The sequence below is a fragment of the Prunus mume genome, linkage group LG5, assembly GCF_029339155.1.
Source record: "Prunus mume cultivar Tortuosa linkage group LG5, ASM2933915v1, whole genome shotgun sequence".
Lineage (NCBI taxonomy): Eukaryota > Viridiplantae > Streptophyta > Magnoliopsida > Rosales > Rosaceae > Prunus > Prunus mume.
In genome coordinates, this window is record NC_142702.1 from 30,276,900 (window position 1) to 30,301,338 (window position 24,439).

The 24,439-nt window shown below is 38.9% G+C and overlaps 7 protein-coding genes across 9 annotated transcripts; 5 read left to right on the plus strand and 2 right to left on the minus strand.

The window, feature by feature from the left end:
* Positions 1-835: 835 nt before the first annotated feature.
* Positions 836-5,671, plus strand: VGT1 (vacuolar glucose transporter 1). Its single transcript, XM_089052749.1, has 14 exons — positions 836-1,117; positions 1,798-1,892; positions 2,363-2,441; positions 2,609-2,668; positions 2,812-2,878; positions 2,970-3,094; positions 3,198-3,299; positions 3,505-3,873; positions 3,956-4,003; positions 4,104-4,166; positions 4,379-4,459; positions 4,585-4,683; positions 4,947-5,084; positions 5,220-5,671. The coding sequence occupies exons 1-14, from the start codon at positions 1,073-1,075 to the stop codon at positions 5,349-5,351; spliced, it is 1,503 nt and encodes a 500-aa protein (XP_088908875.1). The 5' UTR covers positions 836-1,072; the 3' UTR covers positions 5,352-5,671.
* Positions 5,672-6,198: 527 nt separating this feature from the next.
* Positions 6,199-7,114, plus strand: LOC103333504 (uncharacterized). The gene is made up of 4 exons (XM_008236351.3): positions 6,199-6,432; positions 6,565-6,631; positions 6,753-6,839; positions 6,932-7,114. Exons 1-4 carry the CDS (start codon positions 6,271-6,273, stop codon positions 7,009-7,011), a joined length of 396 nt encoding a protein of 131 aa, XP_008234573.3. The 5' UTR covers positions 6,199-6,270; the 3' UTR covers positions 7,012-7,114.
* A 271-nt stretch (positions 7,115-7,385) lies between these two features.
* LOC103333503 (uncharacterized) lies at positions 7,386-10,047 on the minus strand. Its single transcript, XM_008236350.3, has 8 exons — positions 9,587-10,047; positions 9,372-9,480; positions 9,138-9,253; positions 8,904-9,026; positions 8,705-8,794; positions 8,202-8,350; positions 7,853-8,120; positions 7,386-7,765 (listed from the first exon to the last, which is right to left on the minus strand). The coding sequence occupies exons 1-8, from the start codon at positions 9,809-9,811 to the stop codon at positions 7,613-7,615; spliced, it is 1,233 nt and encodes a 410-aa protein (XP_008234572.2). The 5' UTR covers positions 9,812-10,047; the 3' UTR covers positions 7,386-7,612.
* Positions 10,048-10,519: 472 nt separating this feature from the next.
* LOC103333502 (transcription factor-like protein DPB) lies at positions 10,520-14,362 on the plus strand. The gene is made up of 9 exons (XM_008236349.3): positions 10,520-10,986; positions 11,468-11,547; positions 11,777-11,820; positions 12,272-12,334; positions 12,436-12,582; positions 12,679-12,747; positions 12,941-13,039; positions 13,440-13,510; positions 13,771-14,362. The coding sequence occupies exons 1-9, from the start codon at positions 10,778-10,780 to the stop codon at positions 14,015-14,017; spliced, it is 1,029 nt and encodes a 342-aa protein (XP_008234571.1). The 5' UTR covers positions 10,520-10,777; the 3' UTR covers positions 14,018-14,362.
* A 401-nt stretch (positions 14,363-14,763) lies between these two features.
* On the plus strand, positions 14,764-20,394 carry EMB976 (Tetratricopeptide repeat (TPR)-like superfamily protein). Of its 3 annotated transcripts, none has more exons than XM_089052747.1 (8): positions 14,764-15,478; positions 15,809-17,201; positions 17,344-17,655; positions 17,918-18,022; positions 18,106-18,193; positions 18,282-18,403; positions 18,781-18,855; positions 19,083-19,226. In XM_089052747.1, the coding sequence occupies exons 1-8, from the start codon at positions 14,867-14,869 to the stop codon at positions 19,091-19,093; spliced, it is 2,718 nt and encodes a 905-aa protein (XP_088908873.1). In that variant the 5' UTR covers positions 14,764-14,866; the 3' UTR covers positions 19,094-19,226. The 3 variants fall into 3 exon arrangements, with proteins under 3 accessions (XP_088908873.1, XP_088908874.1, XP_008234570.2); XM_008236348.2 differs by having other exon boundaries at positions 14,767-15,478; positions 18,781-18,845; positions 19,083-20,394; XM_089052748.1 differs by lacking the exons at positions 18,282-18,403; positions 18,781-18,855; positions 19,083-19,226 and having other exon boundaries at positions 18,106-18,197.
* Positions 20,395-20,430: 36 nt separating this feature from the next.
* LOC103333500 (Tetratricopeptide repeat (TPR)-like superfamily protein) lies at positions 20,431-22,213 on the minus strand. Its single transcript, XM_008236346.3, has one exon. The coding sequence runs from the start codon at positions 22,114-22,116 to the stop codon at positions 20,680-20,682; it is 1,437 nt and encodes a 478-aa protein (XP_008234568.2). The 5' UTR covers positions 22,117-22,213; the 3' UTR covers positions 20,431-20,679.
* Positions 22,214-22,318: 105 nt separating this feature from the next.
* On the plus strand, positions 22,319-24,062 carry LOC103333499 (NADH-ubiquinone oxidoreductase-like protein). The gene is made up of 3 exons (XM_008236345.3): positions 22,319-22,522; positions 23,537-23,621; positions 23,761-24,062. The coding sequence occupies exons 1-3, from the start codon at positions 22,406-22,408 to the stop codon at positions 23,871-23,873; spliced, it is 315 nt and encodes a 104-aa protein (XP_008234567.1). The 5' UTR covers positions 22,319-22,405; the 3' UTR covers positions 23,874-24,062.
* Positions 24,063-24,439: the final 377 nt, after the last annotated feature.

Here is a 24,439-nt window from a genome sequence, read left to right on the forward strand (position 1 = left end):
GTTGACTATCTGGCCATCTGGACAAATCATGTGTGGAATGGATTTGATTTGAGAGCTCACAAACACTCACCACGAGTTGGCCTAATAAGCTAGTGAAGGATGAGCTTACAAGTCGTGACATAATTTTGTTTGTTGAGTTTCGACTGAATACGTGTAAAATTAATAACGAGCCAAGACATGAGTCCTTCACCACAAACACAAAACTTTCTTCCAGTCACTTCCATTCAATCCCGTGATTATCAGCTCCGTGACTTACGTATTGACAATTTGACATCGAGGTGAGGAGGAGGGCCTCCTGGTCTTCGCGCCATGCTTCTCTAATATTCTAGACACGGTTACTTGCAATGAAAATGATAAAACAAAGAGGACACTGTTGGTTTGGATTACAACTTTGAACTTGATGTGCAAATTGTTTTTCATCAAGACAAATTCGAATAGATGACGATGATTAAAGGGTTTTTTTTATATATGAAAAAACCATAAATGTTAGTGAGTATGAGGTTTTAAACACAATACCTCTTATGCAGAATTAATTGTTCCTTAATTTGAGCTAGCCGGCCGTTTAATAATCGTAGACACAAATTGTGTACGACAAGGAGCCCAACCAACAATAATGGGTTACTATGTTGCTGATGCGCAGTCCAACCCCCGTTCTTTGATCACTTTTTCTGCACCTGCGTGACTGCTGCACCTGCATTTGTTCACCTAGCTACCAACATCAACATATGACTTTTTATTATCACCTCCTCTTGTTTGGGTAACTTTCTCAATCAATTCCCACGTGAAAAAAGGAAAAACACAGCATAACAAAACTCGTAAATTTCACAAGTCATTCATAGGTCGAAACCTTGAAACTGAAGAGTCCTTGACCAACAGCAGACAGACACAACTCAAAATCTCAACTTCTTCGTTGTTGGCATTAACGGCGTGAAACTACCCGTCACCTCCATTCAATTTAGAATTCCTCCCACTTGCCATCTTTTTGTTTCCAATCACCGCGCTCTTCATTACTCAGTTTCGCTTTGCTTTCCTTCTTTACAATCATTTCTGACGCTGTTTCGTAGCTCTACCAATGGCGTCCGATCCTGAGCAGCCCCGGCTTTCTTCTCTCCAAAAGGTTTCATTTTCTACTCTCAATTCAATACAATTTTGCTTCTTTTTTTTTCTTTCTTTCTTCTGGTGCTTACGTTGTGTCTGTTTGCTCACTGAGAAGGGTCATTAGAAATTGAAAAACGTTGAATTGAACCAAAACAACATGAAGTTTTGCACTTTAGAGTGATCAAATTCAAAAAATTTACAAATTTGTTTTTGTTCTCTCGTCTTTACTCGAACACCAAACAGGGTTAAGTTGGGGTTTTGGTATCTTGACTTGGTGTTTCGTATCAGGTTAGTTCAATTTACGTTTGATGCCTGACAAGGTGTAGGAAAATGAACTGAGAGATAAAAAGAAAAACCACATGTAAGTGACAAGGATTTCGAAATTTTTATTGTCATTTGTATTCGATACTACCTATTGATTCTTTTCATTTTTGACATTTATGTTCTGTTTGGTTGCGTTGAGAATCAGAAGTAATAATTTTTGTCGCATGAGAACGAAAAGGGCGTCTATGGAGTACAAATGAAATTATTTGGTTTGGCTCGTTTGAGAGCTGACCCAGAATACCATAACAATACACACACACATAAATTCTATCCTATTGTTCCTGCTCCACTGTTTTCTCTGTAAACGCCTCTACTGTGATTGTTTGTTTTAGATGTCTGCATTCGAAGTTGTTGAAGTGCATTGCCATTTTTCAGGGGGGTTCTTCAGGTGAGCTTGGCGATGCACAGGAGCCTCTTCTTAGTGGGGTTCACAATTCAGAAAACTATTCTGTTCTTGCTGCGATACTACCGTGAGTAATATTTTTCAGTTAATCTGTTCTGATTTATCACAAGGTGTGCTTCTAAAGATTGTCATGCCTCTTGTCTTGTGGGGGGGTAATCCCTACCTATCCATGGGAGGCAGTGGCACTGGCAGTCGATAGATCTTTGTTTCCTATCACACAATTTCTCTGCACGGTGTTGAATAAGTATAAATAATACAAAACTGTTCTATATGATTGAAATGAATTCATATCTGAAAAGTTTTCGTTCCTCGCCCTGTTTTTTCTGTTTAATTTATCATTTGGCCAACCAAGAGAAGAAGCGCTTGGCCAATTTTATACACCTCCGCACAAATTATTTTGCTTGCCTTTATCTTGACTTGTATCAATAGTTTGCTAGTGCAGGATTAACTGATGTTGTAATTGGTATTGTATCTAACTGAAAACTTTGTACATAAATCATGTTATTCATGCTTTACAGATTTCCTTAATTATTTCAGGTTTCTATTCCCAGCTCTTGGAGGACTACTTTACGGTTATGATATCGGTGCCACCAGTTGTGCTACAATCTCCGTAGAGGTATACATGGTTACTCATTGAGTGAAAACTTAACAGATAATTCAGTTAAAACATATTTTGATGGATGTTTGTTTCATTACAGTGACTGACTCTTATGTGGAAATTTTGGTCTGGTTAGACTTGATAATCCAACTAATTGCCTTCTTGCTTTCATTCACTTAATGCAGTCACCCACATCAAGTGGAATATCATGGTACAACTTGTCGTCCGTGGAAATTGGTCTCATAGTAAGTTAACAACACAACTTACTTGTAACTACTGAAATCTCCGTGGGTGTATCTTTTTATTTTTTGTTCTGCCTGCTCCTCCTAAATGTTTCTTCGGCACCCAAATGTTGTGTCATTAAATTTGTGCATGGTTCCTTTTCCAGACTAGTGGCTCATTATATGGTGCCTTGATTGGATCTTTGCTGGCCTTTAATGTTGCTGACTTCTTAGGTTGGTTTTTCAAATACATTCCAAGTTATACAAATAAACTTAAAAATATCCTCCATTATTGATGAGGTTTGAATGATGAATCTTTGTAAAGGAAGAAGGAGGGAGTTGATTTCGGCTGCTATATCGTATATTCTTGGAGCTCTAGTAACCGCATTAGCACCTGACTTGCCTGTTATGGTGATTGGGCGCTTTGTATTTGGTATAGGAATTGGACTGGTAAGTATACAGTGCTTTTTTCAACACAAAACAATACTTGGCTCATTTTTTTTCAAAAAAGAAAATAAGAAGATATATAAATTTTGAGTCTGTTTTCTTTTAGGCAATGCATGCTGCTCCGATGTATATTGCTGAGACAGCTCCAAGTGAGATACGAGGTCGACTGATATCTCTTAAAGAGTTCTTTATAGTACTTGGGATGGTTGTAAGTGCTTCAACATGGCATCTGAGAATTTGAATTTTTTTACTGTTGTGACATGCAACCAAGCCAACTCAAAGCTGATTTGCAATCTTTCTCCTTTCTTCTTTTTTTGTAGCTTATTCTTCGAAATTTCTATCTATTTAATTGGTATATATATATATATATATATATATATATATATATCGTAACCACCCTCAATGTTTTGCAGGGAGGGTACGGAATTGGTAGCCTTTTAGTTGACACAGTTGCTGGTTGGCGCTATATGTACGCAGCGGCTATCCCTTTGGCAGTAATTATGGGAATTGGAATGTGGTGGCTACCAGCATCACCTAGATGGATCCTTCTGCGTGCCATACAGGGAAGAGGAAATATGCATGAGTTAAAAGAGACTGCAATCTCTTGCCTCTGCCGGCTTAGGGGTACATCTATTGGTGATTCAGCTCCTGCACAAGTGGATGAGATGCTGGCTGAGCTTTCTTATGTTGGTGAAGAGAAAGAAGCTTCATTAGGCGAGATGTTTCATGGAAAATGTGCGAAAGCCCTTGTGATTGGTGCAGGATTAGTGTTGTTCCAACAGGTAGTTTCAGTTGGCTAATGAATATGATATGATGTGATCCATTGCCAACTTTGGCTTATACATGGCGTCTATACTATGACAGATTACAGGGCAACCAAGTGTGTTGTATTATGCTGCTTCGATTTTTCAGGTACCCTGCTAACTTAGATATTGGACATTATTGAAGAGGTTATCACTAACAGGGGTTTCGTAGGAAAATGTCTCTCTTCCTAACCCATATAATTTAATAGAGTGCAGGATTCTCTGAAGCATCTGATGCAACACGGGTCTCAATTTTACTTGGTGTTTTCAAGGTATATTTTCTAAATTATTATTATTTTTCAATTATTATTGTTATCAAGAAGCATTTTTTCCCCAGTTAGATGCATGTCTTCATTATTGATCACATTATTTCCCTATACTTTTATTTTCTTCTTATTTTTCGGTTGAAAAAGTGTGCCTATTTCCTATTGAAGAAATTGACCTTCTAAACAGATATGTCTGACTTGCTATTTTCTTGTTGTAGTTGATAATGACTGGAGCTGCTGTTCTTGTTGTTGATAGACTTGGGAGGAGACCTCTACTACTTGGAGGTGTTTCGGGGATGGTAAGCCCCCTCTTGGGTTGATGTTTCTATGTTTCTTTGTTTTTCTGTTACTATCTTGAGATCTGCAGAGACAACATTCAACTTGTTTATCAAATTCATTGGATTCAGTCTTGTTCATGTGACAGGTCATCTCTTTATTCCTTTTGGGATCATATTACCTTTTCTTTGATAATGCCCCAGTTGCCGCTGTAGTTGCACTGCTGTTGTATGTTGGGTGTTATCAGGTAATCTCTTCTTTCTCGACATAAACCCACATTGTAGCATCATAGTATAATAGTATAATCTACGGTTTATAAATGATGCTAATTTTATTAGAGAATATGCTCACATATATACCATACTCTGTGTGTATATATAAACTAATTGCATTTCTTTTTTTCTGTAAGAAGCTCGTATTTTTGTAGCATACAAGTTTTTGTTTTCTTATTCTGGATAGGTTTGAGTGTTGGACCACAAAAATGTGTAACCCATGAAATTAAATTTGCAGTTATCGTTTGGTCCCATTGGTTGGCTAATGATATCAGAAATTTTCCCCTTACGATTAAGAGGGCGAGGACTCAGTATAGCAGTGCTTGTGAATTTTGCTGCAAATGCGCTGGTGACATTTGCATTTTCCCCGCTAAAGGTGCTTAAGATTTTGATCCATGTTTGCAATTTCTTCTGTTTGTTTGTTGAATGCTGTACTACCGATGGCGGCAATAATTTGTTTGATTAATACAGAGAGAGATTGTAATATGATTTGATTTGTGATTATTTACAGGTATTGCTGGGAGCTGGAATTTTGTTTTATGTATTTGGAGCAATAGCTGTGGCATCCCTTGTGTTCATTTTCTTCATTGTCCCAGAGACAAAGGGGCTTACACTTGAGGAAATTGAGGCCAAGTGCCTTTAGGGTTGGTTTTGTCCTCCTATTCCCTTCCCTACCATTGACGGGTTTAGCTAGAAATCTGGTTCATATATCCTCCCCTCCCCTCCATTTTCTGATATGGAGGAGGAGGGAGAGCGAATCAGAATATATCGTTCTACTGTTCTGGTGTTGTAATTATTAGTCCCTCATGAGCTTAAGTCCTAATATAGAGTTGACATACCAGTATTCATGTCTGTTATATATATATATATATTATACTTCACCTAAATATGATGTCACATGTATGAACGAATATTCTTTAAAATGTATCATATATGATGAAGATGATAGGGGAATTTATTTTATTTTTTCCACATTTTCATTCTTATGGCTGCTGGCATGCTGCAGTTGTGTATTTACCATTTTACTCAATTTTTACTGTCCTGAGTGACATATTCTGGTCTACTCTTATCAGATTGTGGGTTTTGTTATGAATAATGAGCTGCTGTGTTATCTTGAGATCATGCATTCATCTAATCTAAGCAATGCTTTTCAACATTTGGTAACATAACATATCACCTCAAATTGTCTCAAACTTTACAACATTCACCAACTAACCGTTTGTTTTAAATTAAACAACATAAACATAAAACGGAAATTCGCTTCGTCGTATTTAGAAAGTACAAAATTATTTATTTAAAATTGGAAAGTCGGTAATTTTTCAAGTGGTGGGTATGGTTGGTGTTCAATAATTCTTGGGCCCAAACTTGTATGGGCCTTCGGCTCCGGAAATTCGCTTTGTCTTTTCTTATATTGGGCTGGGTAGGGCCAATCCAGATGAGCCGTCGCAGAACCTCGGGCAAGGAAGAAAGTGCTTAATTTAAATTGGAATTGGGAAAGGAGGAGGAGGATTGCTAGGGTTTTAAAGGTAGGAAGGAAGGGGAGAGAAAAGAGAAGAAAAGAGATGGCCAAGTTCAACGAGGTGCAGAAGAGGAAGAGAGCGCAGAATGCAGAGAGGAAGAGAGCAGTTCACGGAGACCCATCCACTGGGAAGCTGAAGAACAAGCCCCAGCCCCTCTCTATATCCGGCAAGCGCAAGCGCAAGCTCTTAAAAAAATGGCGTAGAGTACGTTTGTTTTCTTTATGTTTTTATAACTTGTATTTGGTATTAGTGTTGGTGCCTGCTTGCTCTATCAAAACCAGTCTGAATTACCATATTTATATTTGTTGAATTGTGTGATTAATAATTTGATTTCAGGATCAGAACGAGGCTGTGCAAAAGGGCCTAATAACTATGCAAGATGTCGAAATGGCTGCTGCTGATGGTACCTCCGATATTTTTCAATAATTTATGTGACTTGTTTCTTTTAAACACTGTTATAAACAAACAAAGGTTGTCTGCATTTCAATTTGAAGCTGATGTAAGTTTGTTTGTTTGTTTTGTAGGTGGAGAAGAATCTACAGACACCAAGAAAAATTGTTCAAAGTTTCCCATGAAGAAGGGCCTCAAGCTTAAACAACTAAAGCGCAAAGGTACCTTACCTTACCACTTAGTTTAGTTCATATCATATGTTGTTGGCTTTAAATGTCAAGTTCATTTCTAACTTCTTTTTGTCAATGGACAGGTAGGAACAAAGGAAAATCTTCTTCAAAGCCTGCTGCTACTGCCGAAGCTTCACTGGATGCAAATGCAATGCTAGAGTAGCCTGTTCTGTTGTCTAGCTGATGAGATAATTTGCAAACACTGTACCCATGTACTTTTTTTTATTTATTTATAATTAATTGGAAATCAGAGTTTTAGACGGAAATTTGCCATCTGGGTGCTTTGCACTTTTCATTTCAAGTATAAAATCATTTGCCCTATCATCCCCCAATTTTCTTTTTGTTGATAATAAGAAACCATGGATTAAGTTGAGGGGTTAATTCTACTTGTTAAAAGTTAATGTTCACCAAATTGGAATGCTTTTTTTTTTGGGCAATTTAATCCTCTGTTTCAATGCAATTCTTGTTTTTCCAGATTCATTTTTGGCCTTGCTTTACCATGAATAAATATTAAAAAGCACAAACCACCAAGCAAGAAAAGGAAAACGGGAGTACTAAAATCATCATCGAATCTGTGCCGATTAAAAAAAAGCATCAAATAATTCTTAGTATCAATTTCCTTCACAATGACTAAACCAGACACTAGTGCTTAATGAGATAGATGACAAAAGTTAGAAAAGCATGCTAACCTATGACTAATTAATCGACCAAACCAACATTGTATGTCCTTGAGAATTGAGAGAGGCAAGCATAAACCATTGGAGCTATCTCCTAAACATTCCACAACTTTGAAGTGTTCTGCTGTATTCTGCAATGATAGGAGAGTTCTTCACCAATTCCCATATCTTGGCAGAATTCTTCAACCATTCACGTTCACTCACAGTTCTTCCAAAAGGAGGAGAATTCATGGACAAAACCTGAATAAAGAGAGGAAATATTCTTACAGCTGGTGTTATATGGAATGCATCTAAATTTCCGGAGAGGAGAGAGAGAGAGAGAGAGACCTTATCCCGCAATTTCCATAGCATAGAGGTATAACTTTCATACTGATCTCCTGGGGAGTCATCTTTATTCTTTGTTGGGATTACAAAGAAACTTGGCACTAAAGAATCTGGATCGCGACTTTGAGTACCAGGAGCCATAGAATCTGGATCACGACTTTTGGACATATTTCCATTTTCTGGTCTCATGAAAGAAGAGGTGCTGACATATTGTGCAAGTGCCTTCCTCAGTTGCACAAAATTATGTGGACTAAGATCATGGTCCCGTAGTCTATTAACAAGTAAGAACACAATTTCATATTATTACAGTGTCATTTTAATTAAAGAGGAACAGTATTTAAAGTTTACTCACTTTGTGTGCACAAAAACTGGCGTAGCCATATATTCTCCACCTTCATGAGCTTTATCTCTGCTATCTTTTTCAGGCCCTATATTAGAGCTCAGAGAATTGGAAAGGGTTGGTGAAGATGGATCAGGTATGCCATGTTTCAAAAGGTCAACCTGCAGTCAGATAACATAATCCTAGGGCTCAGAACATGTCATGCAAGGATTTTATGAAATTTCTGATAATTGAAAGTGAGAAAAAACTGAAGAAACCAACAAGACAACTTAGAACTTTGAGGGAACGTGGTTTCAAAGCTTCCGCATGCAGATTACATTCAGTTAATACAGGATGAAGGATTTTTTTACAATGAAATAAATAAATATTGGAGTATCAGAAAGTTTCAAATGAAAATTAGGAAGTGAGTGAAGAAAAATAAAAGGTGGATCTAACAGAAACAACTTGCTTGGAAATAATTGCATTAAAAAACAGATTGAAATATAACAAGTCATAATGAAGATGAGAGAAAATACCGTGGACATCAAACGCCACATACTATGATCATGAACTCCCTCTGATATAACCAGCAAAATGTGACAGATTGAGGTCAGAAGAACACCAAGCTAGAAGAATTGCTTGCAGCACCCAGAAAATAAAAGGATAAGTTGATTAAACGTCCATCCTATAACAAATAAATACATAAGATCTCTATTATTTTGTGTTTGTAGTTACCTGAATACCCATAAGTTCATGAGCCAACTCAGCAGATAAAGATTCAGCAGTAGTTAGAACAGGAACGGTGGACGAGCCATCCGGTCTCATCATCTCAGCTAAAACAGAAGGACTAAAAACAGGCTGGCAGTGAAAAGAGGAGACTTGATCATACTCAGTAACTCATTTACATAAATATGATATTTCAGATTGAATTCTAGACTAGAACAAGCTAGGTATAAAAGGAGGAGGAACCTGGGTATCAAGAAGTATAAGGCGTTCAGCAGAAACCCTGGGTTCAATGCCCATACTGCAATGCCTTGCCATGGCTTTACCCTCTTCCGTCTCTATAGCAAATGGGGGTAACATTCCTGCAATTCAATTTCTTTATCAATATCAAAATGCAGTTTCAGAGAAAGAGAAAAACATACACAAAGCAGAGCACCAAAAGCAAAGACATTAGGAAATAGAAGGAGAGTCAGGAGTGACCAGGTGAGGTCGCATCGAAGCCATAAAGCTCGTTCATAATAGTGGACTTGCCCACCCCAGGCGGACCAATCACCCCCACCACCGTAAACTCCGTGTTCTCAGTCAAAAACTGCAATTTCAGTCACAACTCGCTGTAAATTCACAAATACCAATAATATATAATGAACAAAGAGTCGACTTTTTTTATGAGAATGTGAAATTGGTTTCATTGTTACCGGGAGGAAGCGGTCTATGTGGAAGTCCCATGAATCAGAGAGGAGGTTGAGGGATCCGATAGAAGAAGGTAGACGGGACCGAAGCGACGTCGTATACTCATCCCCAGTACCGGCGCGCCCGAATTTACCCGCCACCGGAGCCCCCGTCACCAGTCCCGGCTTTGCTAGTAGGATTTTGGGAGGATTCGACGGGCCGCTCCCGCCGGTCGAGGTGGACCCAGCCATCGAGATAAGGAGTTTCAGTAGCTCCTTTTTACGCTGTCGTTTTGGCGGCCGGGACTCAACTACGCTCCTTTTTTTGGGCTAACGTAACTCGACCTAGGCTACTTTGTTCATTAATGTCGTAATGCACTTGGCACGCGGGAATTAACAATTAATCACCTGCCTCCGCAAACGTTTATTCGAATTAAGATGTTCACGTTGTAGTGTTGGTAGGTATATCGAGTTGAGAAAGAATCGCACCGTAGATGTATTCGGTTACTCTATTTTATTTTTAACTCTAATTCTTTTTCTTTTTTTTGGGTTACAAAAAAGGTGTCAGGAGTGTCACCTCTCCGAGCCGGGCATGGATTAAGGAAAAACTCTCCTTAAGAGGTTCTTTATACATGCGGATGTTCAAACTCGAGACCTCATTGAGGATACCAATAACATTCGCTCAACATGTGTGACATAGCCCGTTCAATTTCTACTAGACCAAACCCACTTGGGTTCTACTTTTTTTTTTAATTTCGGAAGAAAAGCGTCTTATCTACTAAAATTTTGTTGTTATTATTTTACTGATTAGTGAGTAAAAAACTAAAAATACAGAAAAATTTAGCATTGAACTTTTTCTTTTTAAGTTTTAATAGAGAATAATTGTTATAAATAAATAAAAAAAGGAGGCAAAAGAAAAAAGAAAAAGAAAATTACATGTAGTAGAGTTTAGTTGGGCATGTGGTTTGGCGAGCTTTAGGGGTATCTTTGGACTGGGACTGATTGAAGAATTCACTTTCTTCTTCCTTCTTCTTGTTGTGAACTTGTAAAGAGGTTTGAACAAGGATCAAGAGAAACAGGCAAAAACTGCAAAGACTCTCAGTTGAGCTGAATTCAATCAACTCCAAGAATCAATTTGAAGCAAAAAGATTGATTTGGTCCCCTACACAATACAGGTTAAGACAGATTGTTACAGATTGTGGTGCGATAGGAATTAGGATGGGGACAAGGTCCCAGCAACCGAGCCGAGAGCGAGCAGACGTCGACGACGACATGGCGGGTCAGTCGGTGTCGATGAGCGGCAGCGTGGGCTCGCCCTCCAGCCGCAGTGAGCAGACCATGGCCACACCCGCCGGCGACACCAATTTTCTCAGGTTGAACCATCCCGACGTTCACGGCGACGATGCTGGCTCCCAAGGCGCCGTTGGGTTAGTCACTCATCCCTTCCCTAATCCCCACCCCTTGTTTTCTTTACCTTCCTATTTTCCTGATTTTGCTTCTCGCTTTCTGATTCAGACCTTAGGGCACGAAGTTTGTCATGCCTTTTATTTGGGTTGTATATTTGTTTTCTTATTTATGTATTTATTTCATAGTTTTATTTGAGCCCTCTGTTTGATGCATATCTACATAACATTTATCTATGTGTACGTAATGCATCCACATTGTTTAGTTTCAACGTTCTGATTTCGGCTTATTCATCACCAATAGATTGAGTTAACAAGTACTATACTTTATGCTGCTAAGTTATGGTTTAACTGCACCTTTTTAATCATAATGGTGCACATAATTTTTGTACAACTTTTGTTTGACAATGGAGGTTGATTCTAGCGGACAAGAATTTGGCCATTAATCTTTCACAGCACTTCTTTAATTTCTTTAATCTTCCTAAATGATTGTTGCTTTAAACAGTAGCAAGAAGAAAAAGAGAGGCCAACGGGCTGTAGCAGGCGATAAGAGTGGAAGAGGACTACGCCAATTTAGCATGAAAGGTTTTGTATTGAACGCTGTCTTATCTTACCTTATTTCCATTTACATTGTATTTTTTCTTCCAAAAAGGTGGTTTATTTTTGCAACCTATGAATTGTTTTAAGTGGGCATTGTAATCTATATAATGAATTTTGGCTTGTGCTCTCTTGGATGGACACTGTTATTTGTTCTGTTCATGCCCCTGAACTTGCTCCTCGGATTATATGTTGATTCTTTGTTGCTTGTGCTCAGTGTGTGAGAAAGTGGAGAGCAAGGGAAGAACCACTTATAATGAGGTTAGTGGTTTCTTGAAGTCACTTTTATTGTTTGTATTTATTGTTCTTCTTCCAAGTTCTAATTTTTGTGAAGTCCTTGGGTTCAAATGCGTGACCTTATTGCTACTGAGGATGGTATAATCTCAGAGGTCACTTTTTAAGTGTCAACATCATTTAAAAGCCATGTTGTTTTTTTGTGGGAGTAATTTATCAAATGCTTGTTTCGGGATAATGGTGATAAAGTTGGAGGAAGGGGACTCATTAGGCAGTGTGTTAGCATTATAAGAGTGTTGTGATGTGGTTTAAATGTAACAGATCAAAAAATAGCGGTTCTCAAGATCTGCATGTAAACAGCTGTTCTTTTGGCCCGCATTTATCACTATTTTCTCGTTGAAGTGTATATCATATTTCGTTTTTCATGGTCCACCAATCAATTTTAAGTATGGTCGTAAGAGTTTAAAGTACTTTCCAGGTTGCGGATGAACTTGTAGCAGAGTTCGCTGACCCTAGCAATGGTGTTACATCCCCTGATCAGGTTTGATAACTAGGTTGATATATCTGCAGTCTTCTGGGAAAACTTGGAATGGAACTTGCTAATAAAATCCTTTTTTCTTTGTGTTGAATTTTTTTTGGCAGCAACAATATGACGAGAAAAACATCAGGCGAAGAGTATATGATGCCCTGAATGTTCTTATGGCAATGGATATTATATCCAAAGATAAAAAAGAAATACAATGGAAGGGTTTGCCTCGTACAAGCCTGAATGATATTGAAGAACTGAAGGTCTGATTACAGTTCATATTTTATGTGTTGTATTTTAAGTGGATTCCTGGAACAGTTTTGAGCTTATACAACTAGTTATACATGTATTAAATGCAGACTGAGCGCCTGGGACTGAGGAATAGGATTGAAAAGAAAGCGTCATATCTGCAAGAGCTGGAGGAACAAGTATGAATAGCTATTGTCTATTAATCCATGCTTCATAACTTTGGCACAGTTTAGGTTTTTGCATGTTCTTGATTTGAGGACTATAATTATTAATTATTAATAATCTAGTATAGTTCAGGGAAACCATGTCTGAACATGATGCCATGCTCATGATCAGTGTCTGCACACACTAACTTCTTTGCTCTTTTATCAGTACGTAGGCCTTCAAAACCTGATACAACGGAATGAGCAATTATACCACTCTGGAGATGCGCTCAGCGGGGGTGTGGCTTTACCTTTCATTCTTGTGCAGGTACTTTTCTTCTCAATGTTTCCCTTGCATCTACGCATTCTGAGAAACAGATTAGAATACAGTATTCTTTAAAGTTACGATGAATGAAAACAAAATGGTTTGTGTTTGAAGGGTTGGTATGATTTGGTTGGTGCTGGGGACATTTGTTCTTCAGCTTGACTCGAGAAATAAATTATGTATGATTTGTGATATGAGACATGTAGACCTTCTGCTGGATACAAGATATAAGTTACTACCGCATTGTATAACAACTAACAGCCATTTTTCAACCCTTTTCTATATAACAAGAAGCATATGATCAGCTTTACATGGTTAGTTTTCTTTCAGAATTCCTTTTGACAAGTTTATTGTTATCTGATTCTTTGTTACTTCTGTTATTCCTGACATGTGGATACCATAGACTCGCCCTCATGCAACTGTTGAGGTGGAAATATCAGAAGATATGCAGCTGGTGCATTTTGACTTCAATAGGTAACTTTCATTCTTATGTTGAGCGAAATGATAGTTGGTAGTAACATCTATACACCATTGTCTGCTGGGGACACAAGTGGAGATAGTAGCCACCAGTAGTATAATACTTGAGTCCAAAGTGCTGTTAATGTGATCAACTCTGTCTGTGTGATAGCTCAATAAGCAATTTTTGGATCATAATTTCTCCAAAACTATAAAAATAAATAAAAATAAATTAAAAAGGTTGCAATCTTTTTCTGATATTTTGATTTTGCTTGCAGCACCCCATTTGAGCTCCATGATGACAATTATGTTTTGAAGGCAATGAAATTTTGTGAAAGGCCACAGGCTGATGACGGGACACAAAATTTAACTGCAGATGGAGGGGAAGGTTGTAGCATGTCCAGCATGTATCAGCCACAGATCTCTCTTCCTTCGATGTTAAACACACCAGTTAGGCCTCCCACCTCGCCGCCTATTCCCGGAATACTAAAAGCACGTGTGAAGCATGAGCACCATGGACAATAATATTAGCGTCTGTATATTGTGGAGAGTAGTTTGCCGGAAGTTAATAGGTCCCTCACCTCATGTTTACCGTCCGTCGTTAGATATTGTCGTAAGTTGGATGTAGTTTAGGTTATAAGCACATGAGTCTTGTTGGTTGCTTTGATACTTGGGGGAGGAGGTTGCCTATGACAAATGTTTTGCTGTGCATGTCCAATGTGTGCTATTGTAATTTTCATCCCAATTCTTTTTTTTGATTTTACGGTTTTTAGGGGCCTCCGTTGTAGTAGAAATCAAAGTGGATTATGTAGTGTGAAGAGAATTGTCCAACTACAAATAGAATCATACAATCAATTCGACAGTTTCTTCTGTACGGCGTCTTGCATTTATGCCAATTATTGCTTATTTTCTGTCTGTCACTATTGTCCGGTTTTGTTTTGAGAGCCCCCTCCATACTCATATGATATGGTGGTTTCCAGATGACGACTAACGATTTGGCTTTCGTTTTTCTTTTTTCAGCCATACTAATTCTTCAACTTAAAAAAAGAACAAACAAACAAACAGTCTTAGAATGATAAACATACGACATGACGCTTTCTCTCTCTGTCAGAAGTCTGCCCTGAAGTTTGAAAGTTCAACCGAAACAGACGACGCAAATACTGTACTGATATTTTTTTATTTTAATACATGCATATTCGTGCGATATTAAGGGAGGTGAATTTAAACTTACGATTACGATTTCGGATTAAGTACGGGCTGATCTTAATTAATTAATTAAACAACACTAATATTATCCCCTCTCCGTCTACTCTCTCTCTCTAGTCAGAGAGTGGAGTCGCAGCGGTTGGTTCTTGTGCTGCTTTTCCCGCGGAAATGGAGTCACTAACGTACTCCTCGTCCTTCCTGTGCACTACTAATCCACTGCTCTCTTCCCACTGTTCCCAATCCAATACCACCGCCTTAAAATCCTTAACCTCGACCTCCACCTCAACGAAACCTAAAACGACCACCAATGTCAATATGAATATCATAGTAAAGCCGTCCTCCTCGTCAGTGAGGCCAGACCCCTGGTCTCTCAGCGACGGTAACCACCCGGACCGCCCGAAACCCAAGTCCAAGAACCCCAAAAAGCCCCTCTCCGACGACAACGCCCGCCGCATCATCAAGGCCAAGGCCAACTACCTCAGCGCCCTCCGCAGGAACCAGGGCCCACAAGCCCACACCCCCAAATGGATTAAGAGGACCCCCGAGCAGATGGTCAGCTACTTGCAGGACGACAGGAACGGCCACCTCTACGGTCGCCACGTGGTGGCGGCCATCAAGCACGTCAGGGCGCTGTCCGAGAAGGCCGAGGGACAGTACGACATGCGCATCGTCATGGCCTCCTTTGTTGGGAAGCTCAGCTTTAGAGAAATGTGTGTGGTGCTCAAGGAGCAAAAGGGCTGGAGGCAAGTCAGGGACTTATTTTCTTGGATGAAATTGCAGGTTTCTTGCTTTTCTCTTCTCTCTCTGTCTCTCTTTTTCATTTCATTTCATTTCATTCTATTTTAATTTAATTTAATTACGACTACGGTTACTCATTTCTTTTTGTTATCAATTTTTCAACTTCATGTGGATTTTTGTGAATTTTCAATAGAGAAATAAATATATAAAAAAATATGTGCTTTTCATGGTAAAGAGTCTACATACTCTGAATTTTCGTGTTGCTTTGCTTTTCTTCTTCCTTACTTCTAAGTATAGTTAGAGTATGTGGGATTAATACACTACTGTGTATACTATGTGTGATGATTGATAGACGACCTTATGTTTTAACAGTTAAGCTACCGCCCAAGTGTTATTGTCTACACAATCGTTTTGCGTGTATATGGCCAAGTTGGGAAGATCAAGCTGGCTGAGCAAACCTTCTTGGAGATGCTTGAATCTGGATGTGAACCTGATGAAGTTGCTTGTGGCACCATGCTCTGTACATATGCCAGATGGGGACGTCACAAGGCTATGCTGGCGTTTTATTCAGCTGTGCAGGAAAGGGAGATTCTGCTTTCTGTTGCTGTTTATAATTTCATGTTGTCCTCCTTGCAGAAGAAATCACTCCACGGAAAGGTCATAGAAATTTGGAAGCAGATGGTGGACATAGGAGTGGTACCTAATAAATTTACTTATACAGTAGTAATTTGCTCACTCGTCAAAGAAGGCCTCCATGACGAGGCTCTCAAGAATTTCATTGAGTTGAAGAATGCTGGATTTGTTCCTGAGGAGGCAACTTATAGTTTGCTCATCAGTTTAAGCACCAAAAGTGGCAAATATAACGAAGCACTAAGACTATATGAAGACATGAGGTCTCTAGGAATAGTCCCGAGCAACTACACCTGTGCTTCACTTCTGACATTGTATTACAAGACGGAGGATTATTCCAAAGCCCTTTCTCTTTTTTCAGAAATGGAAAGGAAGAAAATTGCAGCTGATGAGGTCATCTATGGTTTGCTCATTAGAATATATGGAAAACTTGGTCTTTATGAGGACGCTCAGACAGCATTTACCGAGATGGAGCAGCTGGGTCTACTTAGTGATCAGAAAACATATTTAGCAATGACACAAGTCCATCTTAATTCAGGGAATTGCGAGAAAGCTTTAGAAGTTATTGAACTAATGAAGTCTAGAAAAAACATTTGGCTCTCAAGATTTGCTTATATTGTCTTATTGCAGTGTTATGTTATGAAGGAAGATCTGAGTTCTGCTGAAGTAACATTTCAGGCTCTATCCAAGACTGGACTCCCTGATGCAGGCTCTTGTAATGATATGCTCAATTTGTATATAAGACTGGACTTAATCGAAAAGGCTAAGGATTTTATTGCCCAGATAAGAAGAGACCGGGTAGATTTGGACGAGGAACTTTGCAGGACAGTTATGAGAGTATATTGCAAGGAGGGAATGCTTAGAGATGCTGAAAAGTTTGTAGAAGAGCTGGGTACAAATGGATTATACCAGGATAGTAGATTCATCCAGACAATTTCTTGGGCTATGTATGAACATAAGGAAGGGAAATTTTTGACCTTTGACCAGCATGACACTGTGGCCCTTGGACTGGTGCTCAGTCTCTATCTGGCAGATGGCAATATCAGTGAGACAGAAAAAGTTCTAGCATCATTACTTGAGGCTTCTAGTGGCTTATCAATTGCGAGTCAGCTCATTAAGAACTTTATTAGAGAAGGCAAGCAACGTACATGCTATCGATTTTTTCAGTAAAACATTATACTTATTTATGCAACTCACCTCTGAGTAAATTTTTTCTTGATATTCTTAAACCATGCCTCTGAAGAAATGGAACAGTTTTGACATTGATTTTCGTGCAGGTGATGCATTTAAAGCAGAAACTCATATCAATCAATTGGCCAAGCTTGGCTGCAGAGTGGATGATGCCACAGTTGGTTCTTTGATTAGTTTATATGGAAAGAAACACAACCTGAAAAAGGCCCTGGAAATATTTACAGCATTCGCAGATTCTCCTTTGGCTAAAAAGTTACTATGCAACTCAATGCTTGATGCATATGCCAAATGTGGTAAACCACAGGAGGCATACTCACTTTACAAACAACTTTCAGAGGAAGGGCATGATCTGGATGCTGTTGCCATCAGCATAGTTGTCAATGTTTTGACTAACAGTGGTATCAGTTTGGAAACCTTAATTAGACTAGCAAAGATTATAGATTATCAGATAATAGAGCCACCAATTTTCATTTTCACCGTCTTATAAAAATATCATACTTCACCAAGCTTTTCAACGTCCCAAATAATTCTGTGCTATTCAGAATGCAATAAGACACCACATCTCAGCTGCACTCACAAAGCCACCATACCAATCGTTTCTTTAAGTTTGTCACGTAACTTTCCTTGCACCAATGTTAATTAATAAGAATTCATCTCCAGGAGAACATAGAGAAGCAGAGAATGTCATCCGCAAAAGCCTGGAACACCACGTGGAGCTAGATACCGTGGCATACAATACTTTCATTAAGGCTATGCTGGAAGCAGGTTCATATGGGCCACTCCAATTATTAGTGAATACACATGAGTAGAAGAAAGCTTGCAATAACTTGGTACATTTCATGCTGCAGGTAGATTGCGTTTTGCATCCAGTATCTATGAGTGCATGCTTTCTGAGGGGGTTATTCCATCGATTCAGACATACAGCACCATGATCAGGTAAGAGCTTGGTATACTTCTCTCTGCTTGTGAAATAAGTGAAAAATATATATTGAATGCTGTTCATATTGACGAACTATGGGTGCAGTGTTTACGGTCGAGGTCGAAAGCTGGAAAGGGCTGTAGAGATGTTCAATACTGCTTGCAGCTTGGGTTTGTCTCTGGATGAGAAGGCATATATGAATCTCATTAGCTACTGTGGGAAAGCTGGTATTGTTCTAAATCCCCCTCCATTTAGTGAAAAAACAAATCTAAATATTGTCACACAATTTTTGAATGATGTCCCACAGTTTTGCTATGTTGGCTTAGTTCATGGTGACAAAGAACATCCATGAATTTATGAAACATTTCTGTATCTTATATTTGGCCACTCTTGACAGTTTATACAATTCATTGGTGCTAATGGAATGTTATATAACATTAAATGCTCTATTCAGCAGTTAATGTATTTAATTTGCATTTATAACTATTTATGGAAGGTAAGTTCTTTACTTTCTAGTGGATATCTTGTAACATCTTCAGCTATCGGATTTCTTTGTTGCTTGTAATTTGTAAATCTCCCTAACTTCAATGCGTCTGTTTTGTAGGAAAAAGGCAGGAAGCATCTCTGCTATTTACCAAAATGAGGGAACAAGGGATAAAACCTGGGATGGTATGCAAAAGTGAGGTTATGTTAAAACTTAAAAGAGATAAATAAAGAGTTATTTTGACAAATTACTCAATAAAAAAATCGTGAGGATACACCTTGGTGCAACAGTATGGCTTATCCCAAGCAACCTGGTGGTTGAAAAAGATTACATTTCTTATGAATTGATTTTCACCATTATATGGTATGTGCTTCGGAAGTGTGTATATAAGTGTAATCCATTGTCTTTTATGTGAAAATCAGGTCAGTTATAATATAATGATCAATGTATATGCTGCTGGGGGGCTTTATAAAGAAGCAGAGGAATTATTCAAAGCCATGCAGCAAGATGGTTGCTCACCTGACTCCTTCACCTACCTATCCCTAGTTCGAGCGTACACAGAGAGTCTGAAATACACAGAAGCAGAGGAAACCATTAATTCTATGATGGAAAATGGTGTCTATCGTTCCTGTGCTCATTTTAACCTTTTACTCTCTGCTTTTTCCAAAATGGGATTGATAGGGGAAGCAGAAAGAATTTATGAGAAACTACTTGGAGCTGGTTTAAATCCTGACGTGGCATGTTATCAGACTATGCTGAGAGGTTACATGGACTATGGACTTGTGGAAGAAGGCATCAAGTTTTTTGAACAGATAAGTGAGTCTGTAGAGGCAGACAGGTTTATTTTGAGCGCAGCTGTGCATTTTTATAAATTTGGGGGACGGGGACTAGAAGCTGAAAACGTTTTGCATTCCATGAGTAATTTGGGTATATCATTTCTGGAGAACCTAGAAGTTGGATCCAAGCTAAAAGCTAAAAGCCCCATTTCAGAATCGATTTAGTTATGGGATGTTATGTACTGAATACTGATGACAGAGAGGGATAGGGTGATCCCTAGGAATTGTATTGCCAGTGACAAACATATCTTGGGTGTACCATTAATTGAATTTGTGAGGGATGCTGAATACATATCTTCAAGACCAATGATCAACAAACATTACGAGGTTGCATATTGGCATAACAGGATGGTGGGTCAAGACTTGTTGCAGTCTTCCGTTGATTGAGTGGGAAAAAGCTCATCGGTTGATTTTAGACTTGAAGTTAGTGACTGGAGAAAACTGTCGAACATGAAATGCTTATGCTTAATGGTTAGAGGCTCGGCAGGTCATAGTCTGACACATGGAGACTGTTTCTGCTGGCTTTAATCATGGTCAATGGATATGGAAGTCTAACATTAGTTCAGCAACATTACTTGGTATCCTTACTATATGGAGGTAACTGATTTCAGGAAATGGTCAAGACTCTGAAGAATAGATTACAACCTTGTTAGTTCTTTTGCACTAACATTACAGCTTCATTTTGTAGATTGTACAAAAGTTCATGTTCATTAGGACATATCACCTTGTGGTGATCTTGACAAACCATAATTATTCAAGATATTGTAGCAGTCAATTAGGGAACATGTACGGCATTCTTTTCTTTGGATGTTGAATAAACAATAATTTTGTTGTACATGATTATAGGAAGTTGTAGATGGTTTTCTTTCATGAGAAAATTTTCCCCACTTTGCCGTCACAGGAATTTCTGTACTATTGCATACATCTGGGATCATTAAATTAATTCAAGTTTATTAAGCTCTACTTAGACATTAAAACTTGTGTTCTTTCTACATTTGGAAAGGTGTGCATCTGTTACTCTTTGCACCTTGCACAAAATTTGAATAACTGATGAACAACTCCGGTTCTGGGAAATAAAAAAAAATTGCTCCTTCACGGGAACGTTGTGCAGATGTGTAAAAAGAATTGCATTTATATCAGCTCATTCTTGGAAAATGCCAGGCACATTTATGATACACGAATGTCAATCTGCACTTGTTGACAAGCTATAACCAGGAGCCTTAGCGAGTTTTCTCTGATACATACTCAATCGTACCTGCTCAACCTCTTTCCATAAACCTCTACTGGCATATATATTAGACAAAACAACATAAGCCCCATCATTCCAAGGTTCTAATTCTTGCAAATGCTTAGCCACCCACTCCCCCATCTTAACGTTCCCATGTTTCTCACAGGCACCCATCAGGCAGCCCCAGACTACCGAGTTTGCCTTCATTGGCATCTCCTCAACCATTTTTCTCGCCTCCTCGAGCAATCCCGCTCTGCCAAGAAGATCCACCATGCATCCATAATGCTGCAAGTGGGGCATTATCTCGTATGTATTCTTCATCATGTCGAAGTAAAATTTCCCCTCTTGCACAGTCCCACCATGAACACATGCACTGAGTACCCCAACGAAGGTCACATGATTTGGTCTCACTCCTGCCTCTCTCATGCACCGAAAGCATTCAAGTGCTTCGTTCACATGCCCATGCATTGCATAACCCACGATCATAGATGTCCACGACGATACGTTTTGTTGCTCCATCCTTGAAAACACCCTATAAGCCAAGTCCATTCTCCCACATTTCCCATACATGTCTATAATCGAATTTAACATCAAGGTATCCGATTTATCCACGTTTTTAGCTTGGTAAACACATTTATGCAATTGAAGAGCCAAGCCTAAGTCACTTAAACTACCGCAAGCTGATGTGATACTAACCATGGTCACATCGTCCGGCAAGAACCTACATTTCCTGAGCTCCATGAACGTGTCTATCGCCTCCTTTGCACGCCCACCTTGTGAGAGGCCTCCAATGATGGCATTCCAAGAACCCAACTTTCTCTCGGGGTTTTGCTCAAACATATTGCGTGCATTTTCAAATTCTCCCGCCTTTGAGTATAAGTTTATAAACCCGCTCTCACAGTACTCATTGGAGTCAAGGCCCAGCCTTAGAGCGACGGAATGAAGCTGCCTACCAATCTCTACAGCAAAAAGTTGACAGAGGGCTTTCAAAATAATGGGGAGGGTGTAACAATCAGGCAAAACACCAGAACGAGACATAGCAAGGTAAACAAAGATTGCCTTGGTTGGAGCATCTCGTCGAGTGTAGGACCTTATGATGTTGTTCCAGTGAAATGGGGCTGTGTAAAGCTGTAACAAGTGGGTTCTGATAACATGGGCATAAATTTGATTCAATTCTTGTAAGGTAGTGCAATTTGACAACTGGGTTGCAATTATTTTTGCTGGGTCGTCTTGGCTAGTTGTTGAAGCTTGGAGATTGGGTTGGGCATCCAAATTTACAGTACTTGTAGTGAAGAAGCTTCGGGTGAGAAGATGGTCTGCAAATGAAATGGCGGTGTTGTTGGGTCCTTGAATTCTGCAACGCCGAATCATGAAGCGTTGTAATGAGGTCATGTGTGTGTGAATCTGATTGCCTTATTGGGTTGGAAATTGCAGGCATCAAATCAAATCAACCGTCTACGCTACGATGAGAAATGAGAAACCGAGAGAATGCGACATGACGCACTTAATAAACGACATTCACCTTATGTAGTTGTTTCGAAGTCAAGGCCCATATATATAATATGGGCTAATGTCTTTTGATTATATGGGCCTTCAAATCAAACTGATTCTTTACCTGTAGCTCCTTCTCTACCGTTGTCTCGGCTCTCTCAGCGTGGGGGTGAGCAATCAGCACTCAGCAATGGCGTCCAGTCTATTTAGAACCCTAATCAGATCGTCCAAATTGGGATCAGCGGGGACCAGAAATTTCAGCCTCGTCAGGAGTCAAATCAGCAACCACACCGCCAAATGGATGCAGGTTCCCTTCTAAGTTTACCTAATTGATTGACATTAACATGATCTTACTCATTATTCTCTTGATTATTACGATAATTTCCATTCATCTGCAGTGGGAATCTATTTTTCTCTTTTCAAATATAATCTTTCAGTAAAGAAAGGAAGAAAGAATTGTGTTTGATAAAAAATAAAAAATAAATAAAAATAAAAATTAACATCATAGCTTATCGGCGAGGATGTGTCAATAGATAATAAAGATACTGATTTTGTTCAGTATTGTGTAGTTTTTGTGTGTTCTTAATTCAAAACTCTGTGCAAATAAATGTTTTCCTTGCATAGAATGGTTGCACTTTTTCTCAAATGCTTAAGATGGCGTTTAATCTGAATTTCTGCTATCCTTTTCCTTTGTACCATAGAATAAGATTGCTGAACTAACCCTTGGACGCTATAATAGATATGTCTAGTTTCCTCTACCAATACCGAAAAGCTTTAAAGCAAAAACTGAATGCTGGTGCGTATAGAGCGTCCAGTCCCTATTATTCCCATGACCTTGTTTACTATCATTGCAATAAGGTGGGGAGCCAGCGTATGAATTTAGCAGTGATTGAACACAGATTCCCAGGTGCATATGCCAACTATACGACACTGTGGGAACGACTGTAACAGTGTGTATATCCTTCCTGCATTTCAATGAAAACATTGATTAAGTTCTCAGCATTTTGTACTCGAAGAAGACCTTATTTCGCTTTTCAATGGTATTCATGTTGTCAGCTTAGTTTCAGAGCAATTCAATGGTATTCGTATTGTCAGCTTCCTTTTAGAGCAATGACCATGTTCTATGTTAGAGAATCTAATGTTTGCTTGTGTGCCCTTTCCACAAGCTTTTGCCTCAGTGTTTTCCTATGCACATTAAATGTCTTACTCTTTCTTGGTGTCTATTTCCAACGTTAGAAACCCAGTTGGTTATCATGTCATGTATTGATTAGAATATAAGTCAATGATCTTTTATTACTATTATTATTATTCTTATTAATAGGATACAAGCAAGAAATCTCCCATGGAGTTGATCAATGAAGTTCCACCCATCAAGGTTGAGGGCAGGATCGTTGCATGTGAAGGAGGTTAGGTTTTATGATGCTTTTCCTCATGTCTTTTACATTTATCCAGAGCAAAGCTACCTATGGATTATACTGCAAGATCAACTCAATAAACTTTCTTTAGAAGTAAAATTTACTTGGGTAAAACTGTTATTGGTTGCAGACATTGATCCTGCACTTGGGCACCCAATTGAGTTCATATGCCTAGACCTGGATGAGCCAGCTATCTGCAAGTATTGTGGTCTTCGCTATGTTCAAGATCATCACCACCACTAGAAATCTGGAAGTGATAATGCATGGGCAAGTTTCATCCCTATTATCATACCTTCAATGAAGCCATTTCATTAGCAAGTTGAATTTGTAGTGACAATACTACTTATCTGTTTGTTTATCAAAAGAATACTCGTGTGTTTCCAAATTTAGTAAAATAAGGATTTGGCATGCTAGTCATGTGATCTTTAGGCACGAATGCATATATGCACCCCATTTTGGCGCCATCATTATTGTTGTCAGATTTACATGTTGTGATGAGTTGTGTGGCTCTTGTAAAGATGCTTTCTTGAGTCTTCATATTAGTGTTTAATTGCATTTGGATGTTGATGAGAGCCCCCTTCTAATTTTGTCAACTGTAAAAGTATATGGCAACTCTATTTCCCAGCACCAAGAAACCCAGCATCCGTGTAGGATGGATGAAGGGCATGGTTACGTCCGGCCACTGGCCAACTCGTCTCTCTTCTAGCTAGTTTTCTCTGCTCTGCTGGCATATTTTCCCATTTCACATTGTTACCACTTTTTTTCATTTTAATCTTATGGAAATTATTCTGAATAAAACTTTAGTAATT